Raw genomic sequence first — 12,744 nt, forward strand, 5'->3', positions numbered from 1 at the left:
AATTGTGGCCATACTCTATATAAGGGCTTTTTCTTTTTTTTCCCCTCATTAATAATAAATAATGGTGTGGAATGGAGAGGACTTGCATATATAAAATCTCAGCTTCATGTCCCTGTTCATAATGGCCTAAATGGTTTGCCCATGGGAGCTGAAAAAGGTGAATCAGGGAAGATCTGAATGTAAAAGGAATCCCAAACCATAAAAAAACAAATTCAGGGTACAAAGAATAGGAATAACAGCTACCATTTATTGAGCACTTATTAGATTTTAAATATTTGTTAAATATTTTGCATATACACAGTACTCACAAGAGCCCCAGGAAATCATAACAGATGTATTTGAGTTTTTAATAATGACCTGCTGAGTAGAAAGCTTTTATCCTACCCTACAAAAAGCTCAACATTAAAGACCAAGAGTTCAATTAACATAATTAACCCTAGATTTATAGAAATATTTTCTTATAATGTATATCTGCTGCTAAATGGCTAGTCTCAAAGCTGTTTTCTTTCCTATGTTTAAAGAGGAATTTAATTTTGCTTTCCTTTCACTTTTATAATAAAATACTCATCAGTGCTACTATAGAATCTATTAGGAACTTCTTTGAAAAAGAAATCTAAGCCCTATTTTGAATCAGGCCTTCTCTTCATGTTGAGCTGCTTTGCAGGGGGGGAAATGGCATACATACACTAAGCAATATTCTACCCACCCCCATAACATTGATTGAATCCTTCTGCAAATATTGATTACTTATTATTTGGCAAACACTGTCTTACAGTATGTTACATGCTACTAATGTCAGATGTACCAAGACTCCCCTTTCAGTAACTATGATTCTTGAGAGTCCTAGATAAATGTATGTACCTGACCAGCTAACATTTTAAAGTTCTCATAACTCTCAGCAAGACACCTTGGGGAACTAGAATACATTTTTAGGCCCTGCTTTGTTCCCAGGAGTACATTATGAACAAGTTCATGTACGTAAGAGAAAACTTCCCATATTCACTGCAACATCTCAAAAATCTCTCCCAATTTTGGTATCCTCTCATTACCATGATAACCAAGAATATTAACAAGGAAGAACTTAGCATGCCATTCTATCCTTTACCCACAATTCCAAAGATGTTTGTCTTGGAAGTTCTTCCATATTTTCTTCATGAGCTCATTAACATCTTGTGATATTCACCATGACATCTTGGCACCAATTATATTGCTTGTTCAGCATCAATAGTTGAGGTAAATAGCAAAGATGTATATACTTCATATCAACTAATGAAAGATGACAAACATTCTAAGACAATGTAAGCACAGGTTATCACCAAGATTCTGAGCTTAAGAGGTAAAACATGCAAGGTGAACAGAAGGCTGTTGACACTAATTTTGGAAAAAAACATTGGGAAGAAATATAAACTGCTTAAGCAGGGAGAGAACAGTTCTCTCACTTATAATGAAATCCATCCACAACATTCACTTGGAGTTGCTTTTATGAGGATAATATTTAAGTGATATTAAAGTGCTTCAAGCAAAATTTAGCAACTCCTGTAAAGCTGCCTGCTGTTCATCATTGAGTTGGGATATGCATTCCAACCATAATTCTTCAGAAGTCTGTACAAGGCGCACAACATTAGCTAGGCGCTTGGCACAAGGATCTTCACAGTTAATAGTCTCATTAATTTTTCCTTCTGCAATTATACGGATTATTTTCGGAAGATTGGAATTATCTGGACCAAGTACAACTGGATGGTTACTTTCAATTAAGTCACAGAGAAAACTCAAAGTCTGAATAGCTTCCTCTTTATCCTCATGCAGTGGAAGCCATGATAACCAGTGTGGAAGAACTTCATCCACATTTACACAGTTAGGCTTAAATCTCAAAATCTTCCCTACTGCAGAGATACAGTTCTCTGTAGCAATGACATTTTTTTTGGTTTTAGAATTTGCACACTTAATAACTTTTACCAGCAGTGGAATGGCTTCTGAACATAAAGAACGATAATCATCTCCACCAAACTGTGCCATAACTCCCAGGCCATAAGCAGCAGCTTGCCGGACTTCAGGGTTGTTATCTCGCATATTTAGTAGCATCGGCCACCGAAAATGTTCTACATATTTAAATGAGGTTGGACTGCAGTGCTCTATGATATCATCAAATATGCACAATCCCCATTGTCTGTCTGGCCAAGGCCTACTTGAACAAATTAGGTTTACAATTAACGGAAGTAGCTGTTCAAACCATGGTAAAATTTTTTCCTTATAAGTACTAAATAATGAGTGCAAAATATCTGATACTTTGGTCAGAATGTAAACATCACATTCATCCTCATCTTGCAGAGACATTTCAACCTGTTGATCATAGTTTTCTTCCTGTCTTTTAACCTGTCGCAATTCTTGGTTTTTAAAGTGCCCTTCGAGTTTTGCTTTCAATATTCCACCCAATTCTTCCAAGTGTTCATCATTAAGGCACCCATCTCCCATTACTTCAATGGATTTTGCAAAAGAATTCATTATTTCTGAGAGTACATCTGTATCAGGTTCAGTCCCAATAGCCTTGATCAAGGGATCACATATGAATTGCCACATCTGTGCAAGATAGTCTGGGCTGTGAATTCTTGCACATTCCAGGAGAAAAGGCATGGACTCTGCTGCTGCCACTCGAACATTATCATGGAAATAAAATTTCAGTAAAGGAACCATCAACTTTACAACTTGTTCTGTATATTCCACAAATCCTTCCTTTAACTCTTTGGCATAATAAACCAACATCTGGCAAGCAGTTGCTTTGGCTTCAAGTCCTGAAGTTTTAATTCCAAAACTTTGCTGGTCTCCAAGATTTACAAATTGCCAGCCATCATCATCACTCATATTCTCCACATCTTGTGTATCTAAGAGAGCAACATCAGGTTTAGCTGAAGCAGTCTTGATAAGAGGCTCAATAACCAGAGAAAGGTATTGTTGAAAATCTTTTCCAAGAATTTTACACATTCTAGCCCATGCTGAAACCATATAAGAAATCTGAGGGTCATCATCTTCCATATTATTTAAGTCTGATTGTGTCTTCAACAATAACTGCATCACACTTGAAGCATCTTGCATAAATTTTTCCTTCCCAACAGCAAGACCAACATGGCTAATACATTCAATAGTTTTTCCTCTCAGAAGCTTGAGTTCCTTCTGAACAGCAAGCTCAACGATGTGCTTTAATGAGGGCATAAATATATCATAGTATGGAACAAATTTTTCTTCTATTGTATCTGCAACTGAGGCAATGGTTGTCACAAGTTGTTCCAAGGCCAGCTTGGTCCCATTTCGAATCAACTCTTGAAGTTTAATTACCAAAATGGAATGCAGATTTTTCATCATACTATCTAAATATAAAGTTAGCAATGACTTGGGACAATCTTCAATAAAAATAATAAGAGCAGAAGCTGCATGTGACTGCACTCGCTGATTACCTTGATTTTCCATGGTACGCAAAAGAGCTGCAATCACTGTTTCATGGAATTTCTTTTGGAAACTAGGCGCAAAATCTGTAGCCATCTGTCCAAGTGTAGTACAGGCTGCGGCCCTCACCCTTGGATGGGGGTCCTGAAGAAAAAGCAAAACAGAATTAACCATTTCATCTAGAGTTGATTCCATTTGCTGATGGCATCCTTCTCCAATGGCAGATAAGGCCATTAATCCAGCATGTCGGTATTTCCAGTCAGGGCTCTGAAGCATCTGCATTACATGCTCCTTGGTCATTGGTAAAACAACTTTTCCACCGAGGCCACAAGCAAGTCTGTCTAATGCACTCTCAGCCGCAACTGCATTGCTGTCAAAATCATCTTCTTCCATTTCATCAGCATTTACCCAGTCCTCATCATCTTGTAGATCAACCATCATTGCTAATATATGAGGAACTGCCTGTGCAATGATATTTGCATGTTTTTTCAACATCGGGGTTGCAGTTTCAGACAAGGTCACAATTACTTCAAGGGCCAGCTGGCGTTGCAGATTACTAAGCCTAGAGTCTCCACATAACTTTAGACTCAACTGCAGAGTATCCTCTAAATAAGGACCCAAGTACTTAGGAACTGTGTCTGCAATCTCGACAAGAGATTCTAGGACCGAATCATCATCCTGGTAACAAGAGTCATCCACAGCCTGTAAGATCCCTGGAAGCAAGTCTGCAAAGCCTTTGAAAAGAGCAATATTATTCTCATTAGCAAGTATAAATGCAGCTGCAGCTCTAGCGGATAATGTCCTAATTGCTGGGTGTTCTTGATCTTGAATACACTGGTCCAACAACCGTTTGATGATATCCAAGTCATGCCGCTCCTGATGCCCAAAAATCCCAGGAAAGTGCCAGAAAACGTGAAGTGCAACTTCCCATAGAATTACATTTTTAGAGTGAATTGAATCAATAAGGAACTTCAGGCCTTCGGGCCAGTGGTTAGTGCCATCCTCATCTATCAAATTCCTGGCCAGCACCGCAAAAATATCACAAAGTTTTTTCCTCATGTTAGCATGAGTTTCTAACTTAACTGCCAGTATCACCTCAATCTTGACGTCCCTCTGAACATCAGAAGGTAGATTTGGATAGACTTCCTCAAACCCAGAGGACAAAAGCCTTCGTAGCAGTGCGGCAGCCATTTGTCTCACCTCATAACCTGCTCTCCTATTTCTGACGACATCTAAGAGGAACGTAGTCTTACAGAGGCCTGGTATATTTTCATAGATTTCCTCTGCCTGCCTCCGCACCATACAGCTTGGATTGATCAGATTCTTCAGGAGCTGGTAAAACTCCTGCTTTTCCGAAACAGCCGCCGCCACGCCTGCAGCACCGGCCGCCGCCATCGCGCTCTGTCAAAGCTAGTGCGACAGGAGAAGTAGGGAGGGGGTCCTGCGGCTCGGAGCAGTGACGTAACTGCGCGCCGGCAAGGATGGGCGGGAGCGTTTCCTGTCTGTCTGGATACCCAAGCTGGCAGCTGAGAGGTGGAGGTGGGGCTCCCGGGAGGGAAGACTGGAGGCTTGGGAGGAGGCGGGGTGGGTGGGCAGGAAAGCAGCCTCAGTTTGTTTTCCAATGTGATATAAATAATGCACCTACAGAGGGAAAAAAATTATAATATCAATTGTATTCTAATGGGGTTGAGTCCTTTTCTCTAGTTCCAAGCTATCTGTTCACTGATAATTTAAAACAAAAAATTCACCTTGAAAACATTATGCTAACTAAAAGAGACCAGTTACAAAACACCACCTATTGTATGATTCCATTAATAGGAAAGGTCCAGAACAGGCAAACCTATAGAAATGGAAAGTAGATGGGTGATTGCCAGGAGCTGGAGGTGGAGGGGGGCGGGAATGGGAAATCATTATTAACAGGTAAGATGTTTTCGTTTTGGGTGATGAAAATGTTCTAAAATTGATTGTGTTGATGGTTACACAGCTCTGTGCTAAAAAACAACAACCTTGAATTGTACAATTTAAATTGATGAATTGTACATTATATGAATTATGCCTTAATAAAACTGTTTATTTTAAAAAACAGTAAGTACAATAAAAGAATAAAAGCAATGATTACGGACCCATGCCTACTCCAAATGCAGTACAGCGGTGGTCCTCAAACTTGTGTGTCAGAATCATCTGACCTTTCGATTTTAATAATGGGAAAGGCAACTAAGTAAATTATGGTGATAAGTGCCTTGGGTTCATAAATAGAAGACCTGGATCCTAGTCTTATCTCTAAATGTTTGTGATGGTTAGGCTAGTGTGTCTCGACCAGGTAATTGTGCCCAGTTGTTTGTTTGGTCAAGCAAGCACAGGGCTAATTGTAATATAAGGGCATTTATGGACTTTAGTCACCATTGACTTTATTGCAGTGGCAAATAATAGATAGCTGATTACAATTACATCAATTAGGGATATTGCCATTAGCAATGAGTGATGCTTTAACCAATCAGTTGAAAGCCTTGAAAGAGGAAGTGATTCCAGCATTGAGATTTCCCAGCTCATCTTTGGACAGCCAACATCTCCCAGAACTCATCATTGACTTTCATTGACGCTTCTGGTTGCGGCCTACCTGCAAAACCTGGACTTATTGCAAAGACTGTTAAACTTCTCCATGCAGGCTTAATTTTAATTTTGTAAAATGCTGCTGCATATACCCACAGAGATAGAAAATCATAGTTTTAGCGTTAATCAGATAATAGAAAAAAATAGTAGTTTCCTAAATTGCATTGTAATATATTATAATACACTTATTTAGGAAGAAACATTATTCTCTAAACAGGATTTCTCATTCTTTGGGCTGAAAACCAACTGCATCATAGTTATTAAGGATTCACTAGGGATACTTATTTCAAAACATAGATGTTAGGACCCAAGCTTCAGTCTACTGAATCAGAGTTTCTGGGGAATACAGCCTAGGCATCTTCCATTTACAAGCACACTGGGTTTTCATATAGATATCAGAATTTGAGAACCAGTGATAAGTTCTGATCCAATTCCAAGATCTTAACTATAGTTCTTCACTTTGCTCCGGACTCACTGGTTTTCTTACTGTTTCTTGAAAACTACAGGGCCTTTGCATTTGCTGTTTCTGGAAATGTTATTGTATGATATGTTAGTATGGGAAAAATGTTTCTCTTGACACTGTATCATTAACATATTAAAGACTTTTTAGAAACTAAGAGTAACTACCACGCACTTGCCACAATGGTTTAAATTCTTAAAAACTGACAGTATTAAGCATTGGTGAGGATGTGGAGCAAATGGGAGCTCAGTTGTATTTTTGGTTGTAAAATAAGTAAATTGGACAACCACTTTGGAAAAAATGTTTTGAACATTCTGGGTTAAGGTTATATAATTATTCATTTAGTCTATTAGCAAAGATTTATTGAGGGTATGTTCAAGCATGGTGCTGGGTACTGGAGGTAAAGATGAAATACACAAGGATACACATGGTCTAGGGAGATATAGTCAATGGCACATGGTGTAGTGATCACTGTAGTAATTATTGTTTGCTATAGGACCACTTGGGATTATGGAAGCAGCCAACCCACTGTGGGTCTGGGAGACATCAGGTAAGTTTTCCCCAGGAGGTGATGTAAGAGCTGACTTGAAGAATGAACCACCATTTACCATTTGAAGAAAGAAAAGAAAATTGTTCTAACTGAAGGGACAGCTTATTCAGAGGCAGAAAGGCCTTAAAGCCTTCTGTGATGAGAGCTATTTCAGTATTTCAGAATGGAACATTGGATTGGAGCCTGATAGGGCTTGGGGATGATAAAGGATGCAAGAAGGAGAAAGATAAAAAGCTAATTGGCTCCACTGATAGAGTATCCGCCTACCACACGGGAGGTTCAGGGTTCAAACCCAGGGCCTCCTCACCTGTGTGGTGAGCTGGCCCATGTGCAGTGCTGATGCACACAAGGAGTGCCCTGCCATGGAGGGGTGTTTCCTGCCCCCTAGGGAAGCTCCACACTCAAGGAGTGTGCTGTGTAAGGAGAGCCGCCCTGCGTGAAAAAAAAAAAGTTCAGCTTGCCCAGGAGTGGCGCTGCACACACGGAGAGCTGACGCAGCAAGATGACACAACAAAAAGAGACACAGATTCCTGGTGCCACTGACAAGAATGCAAGCCGACACAGAAGAACACACAGCGAATGGACACAGAGAGCAGCCGGGGGGCAGGGCAGGGGGAAGGGGAGAGAAATAAAAAATTTGAAAAAAAAAGCTAATTGGAGGTTAGGTCATAAAGGGTCTTATTAAGATATTTGGACTTTTTTCTAAAGGTAATGAGCTGTTGATGGATTTTAATCAAGGGCAGTGAAATGATCAAATGTGCATCTGTTGAAGGCTGGAGGCATTTAGGAGGCCAATAACCTAGTTCACTTACGAGATGCTGAAAGTCTGAGCCACAGCTGTGGAGCCAGCTAGTAAGATAGGGAATCAATAGATGGATCTGGAATCTGGCAAGAAGTCCACGTGGACTTCCCCAAGAAGACAAGTCCCAGAACCTATATTTTGTTCTCTAGTTGCTCTCACATGCTACAGTGAAGGTCATCATTTAAACAGTAGGAACTAAATGGAATCCATTGTTGGACAATTATTCATGATCTTTTATTTTAGAAGGAAATTCAATGATTTAATATATTAAGGTACTTCTTCTCTCTAGATTACATGAATTTTTTCTATTTACTTTTTGCATTGTTATTTTCTGTTTTTCCCTAATGAGTTCACATAATACCCAAAATTTCAAGACTGGACTTGTAGATTTGGTTAGAGTTGAACAACTTCATTAAATTTTGTAATTAAAATTGGCTTGTTTAGCACTGATGAGAGAGAGGCCAGTTCAAGAATGTTTCCATGAGATAGCTCAATATCAAACAATTCAGGTGTTTATTAGCAGCTTACTATGTGAGAAATGTTCAAGATAAGTCATAAATTTCTTCCATGATCAAAGAGATTTAAACAGTCAACTGAGGAAATAGAATTAAGTTGACCTACCTGATATTTCACAAGAATAATCCAGAATAAATAAAAATATGGAAAAAATTACCATGATGGCGCTCACTGACTAAGATGGGACAATCTGAACGTAAAAAATGAAATGCCTACAGCAGATTAAAAAACAAAATGATGTGTTTCTAATGATATAAAAATAGACTAACTCATTGGCAATTGCTAGGTCACAAACTCTGAAAACTGATAAAGGGAGATAATATTTTTCCTGCCGTTCCTGTACAAACTGACTTTTGTAAATGAGGAAAAATTCTCCTTTATGGAAGTTGAGCTAATAGGGGGTCCAATTAGTTTAAGAACATTGAATGTACCCCATAAACTGTCTGAATCAAAGATTTTTATTAGCTCTTCTGCCAAACACAACATTGATTTCCATCTACAATCATTTTGTAAGATAAGAAACAGTAAGTAATTTGAAAAAGCAGTTGTGGCCTTGAGCTATGAAACATTACACTTAACACATTGATTGCAAAACCTGGAACATCACTGTAATCATTGTTTTTTGGCTTTCAGTAATAAATGGAAGCACCTTTACTGTGAATTCTCCAAAAATGGTTTGCAGCACCTAACACACTGCTGATACATAGTCTTAGAGTCAGAGTCATTCCCGTAATAGGGATTTTCAATAATAATAATTTGTTTTTGTGTACCATAGGTCCCAAGTAGTTCAATTTTAGCTTTGCATTTTTAACTTGATTACCTTTCCTATTCAAATCTGTCAGATTGTTCACTTCCATACATAGAATATAATCAAATGTGGCAAAGTCGTCTTTGGTAACCTGTTGGGCAATGTGTTTCTTAGGAGTATCATGCATCGTCATGAAATTTTGCCCTTGATAACCAGGAGGGTTTCCCATCTCATATGTGGATGTCAAGGCACTGTCTATCCTCCAATTATCTGAAATATTTTGATCAGTTACAAGTTTTCTGAAAACTGCTTCTACAATGAGTGATCTGCAAATGTTACTCAGATATACAAACAACACTGACTTGACCACCTGCTCTGTCATCTTCCCAGGTACAAAGAGAGGCACAAAGTTCCTCTTACTGAATTTTTGTTGTTGCTTTCTTTCTCTTATTGAGTTTTAACAGTTTTTAAAAAATATGTTCTGGATACAAGCATTTTATCAGACATGTATTTTTCCAAAGCTGTGTCTTTTAAGGCTCAAACTTTTTTAATTTTGATGATGTCCAATTTATCAAACTTTAATTTTCTAGTTTGTGTTTTATGTCCTATTTAAGAAAACTTTACCCAACCCAAGGTGACAGCCCTGTATTGTCTTCTATAGTTTAAATTCCGCATTAAGTATATATCCATTTGAGTTGATTTTTGTATATAGTATTAAGTATGACTTGAGGTTTATTTATTTTTGTATATGAATTTACAGTTGTTCCACTTTCCCCTCACTAATTTCCTTGGCGTGTTTGTTGACTATCAATTAACCATATACATATGGTTCTATTTCTGTACTCTCCCTTCTATTTCAATAATCTGTATACATACTTTAATATATCCATATTCAAATGCTGCATTGTCTCAATTACTGTAGTTTTATAGTAAATCTTGAAACCAGGTAGGTATAGCCTCCCAGTGTTGTTTTTCTTTTTGAAAATAATTTTAGCTATTTTAAATCTTTTACATTTTTACATAAATTTGACAATAAGCTAGTTGTATTGGTTTGCTGAAGGGCTGCCAATGATTGTACCAGAAATATGTTTGTTTGTTTTTTTAATGGAAATTTTAGTAGAGGGAAATCTTACAGTTCTGAGGCTGTGAAATGTCCAAATCAATGCTTGCATTTCCAGGGCTTTTGATTGGACTAAAGTGATCTAATCAAAAGTCCCATAATTGAATTTAATGCAATAAAAGGGCCCCACACCCACTAGAATAGATTAATTCAAAAACATAATCTTTTCTGGGATTCACAAAATTCAAACTGTCACGCTAGTCAACTCCTATGCAATTGAATCAGAATTTCATCAGTCTCTAGAGCTAATTATCCCTTTGCAAGAAATAAGGGGATGGGAGATTTTTTAATGAGTCACTGAGGAAACAATCAGCCCAATCCAGAATGTGGTATATTTTATAAAATAAATGACCCAGTTCCTCATCCAAAAAGGAAGGAGGATTGTTACAGCATAAAATACATGACATAAAACCCTACACCCCCTCACGTACACACACACAGTTGAAAATGTTAACTTAGGAAAATACCTAATGAAGATATTCATTGTTCATCCATTCATTTATTTATTTGCTAATTCATTCATTTTAATAACATCTCATTTTGTTACTATCTCTTCTCCTGTAACAACTCTAATTTTGACTGTAAAGTAAATAGGAAACATCCATATCCATAATCCATATCCATTTATCCATAATCCAATTTATTAACTCTGGTCCTTTTTTCTATTTTTATTGTGAAGAATAATTATTAAATAAGATTCTAAAACTCATTGAGCACTGTAATTCATACCAAGTACTCTCTAAAGTACAGTAAATTTAACATAATTTAAGCTAGTTAAAGTCCATATAAATTTGTGAAATTCTTGTATAATTATGAGCTTTTGTGCAATTTGTATAACCTATGCAGTGAAAAATTAAATACAGGGCTTGGTAAAAACAGATTTCTTATTTCTATTTCAATGTAAATTTATTAATTTAGAATAATATTTCAACTTTTTCATCCCCATCCCCTGGAAAAAGAAATAGGTGAGAAGAGAGAGATTTCCTGATGTCTGGGGCTGTAACTTGAAGCTGCTGTAGTTTTAATTTAAACGTTTTAATGTAAATTTGTTGCCCCAATTACTAATATTTTTTAGTTGTTTCATATGAAATTTTTTTCTCTCTAAGCCTTCTACTTCATTCATGTATTCAACAAATATTTATTGAGTACCTACTATGTGCCAGGCATGATGCTGGGCCTTGGGGATACAGTGGTGAATAAAACAGACAAAATGCCACCTTTCATGAAGCTTACAATCTAGTCTGGAGTTATTTTGCTCAAGCCAGGAAGACTAGCCAGGTTTTCCTTGAAATTTTGTGTATTCCCAGTACATTACCTCTTATCTCCAGGTATATGAGGATCACCCCTCCCTCACAATATGAGAAGCACAAAAGTAAAACAAAAAACACTGTTATCACCCTTAAGAATAAAATGGCATTAATTTAGAATAGCCAAAATTGAATAAAAGTACAATGAATTGGGAGGAACAGAAAACTTTGTGTGAGTACTCAACTGCCTTCTTCTCCAAATGGTTGAGAGAATTTACATTGTCCTTACTGGTATTAATCGACTTAATTTGCATAAGAAATAGAAGACAATATAGAAATTTTTTAAAAATTTAAATATAGATTAAATAACTGATCCAATGGAAACTTATGACAATGATGGAGAACAGCAACCATCCAGCCATTTGTTGTTCATTTTGTTCTCCTATAATCAGAATGTTTGGTTCCTACTCCCAGGGACAGAGAAAACCCAGTGGAAGCTATGCCCAGGGTGAGGGGTGGTAAAGGATGAGAGAGGAACCAAAGTAGGAATCAGACTGGATCCCATTCAAAATAATTGGTTATAAATTATATCAGCTATATACTTTTTAAAAAGACTTCCAGAAAAAAAAATTCTCACAAAGTGGACATATTAAACTATATTATAAAGATAAAACAGGGGGGGTGGGGGGGTGGGGTTGAATGGGACCTCACATATATATTTTTAATGTAATATTATTACAAAGTCAATAAAAAATAAAAAAATTAAAAAAAAAAAAAGATAAAACACTCAGGAAAGTATATTTTCGATAATGATGATAATAGCATTAAAGTTACAAAAATTAAAATACATCTGATTTACTAGAGCTAATATTTTGGACAGTTTCTCATGTAATAAACAAAATATAATTATAAAAGGAACTTGTATAGTTGCTTAGTAGACTCAGTAAAATCATCTTGAAAGATGCCAAAACAAATTTATCTGTATCTTCAACTGGTTGAGAAATAACACTGACTTTATAGGTGAGTTAAAGAAATTGTATGTCTAAGAAGAAATAATAACTATACTAAAGAGATAATGAAGAATGAATCATTTATCCATTGAATTCGATCTCTTATTAGTGTAGAACTGGCATTAGATTAAGGGTGCTGATCTATATTGAACTCATTATATTGTTATATGCTTATTATTGTGTGTCTACTTTTGAAAGTTTAAAAGAGTTATGAAAATCTGATATATTAGAATTTCTAAGAAT

General features: G+C 36.8%; 1 protein-coding gene and 1 pseudogene across 1 annotated transcript; both read right to left on the reverse strand.

Annotated features, from left to right (window-relative positions):
* Positions 1-227: 227 nt before the first annotated feature.
* Positions 228-7,584, reverse strand: RANBP6 (RAN binding protein 6). The gene has a single exon (XM_004484998.5). The coding sequence runs from the start codon at positions 4,831-4,833 to the stop codon at positions 1,516-1,518; it is 3,318 nt and encodes a 1,105-aa protein (XP_004485055.2). The 5' UTR covers positions 4,834-7,584; the 3' UTR covers positions 228-1,515.
* A 1,443-nt stretch (positions 7,585-9,027) lies between these two features.
* LOC105746009 (low molecular weight phosphotyrosine protein phosphatase pseudogene) lies at positions 9,028-9,506 on the reverse strand (annotated as a pseudogene).
* Positions 9,507-12,744: the final 3,238 nt, after the last annotated feature.

This window comes from Dasypus novemcinctus, chromosome 8 (assembly GCF_030445035.2).
Source record: "Dasypus novemcinctus isolate mDasNov1 chromosome 8, mDasNov1.1.hap2, whole genome shotgun sequence".
Lineage (NCBI taxonomy): Eukaryota > Metazoa > Chordata > Mammalia > Cingulata > Dasypodidae > Dasypus > Dasypus novemcinctus.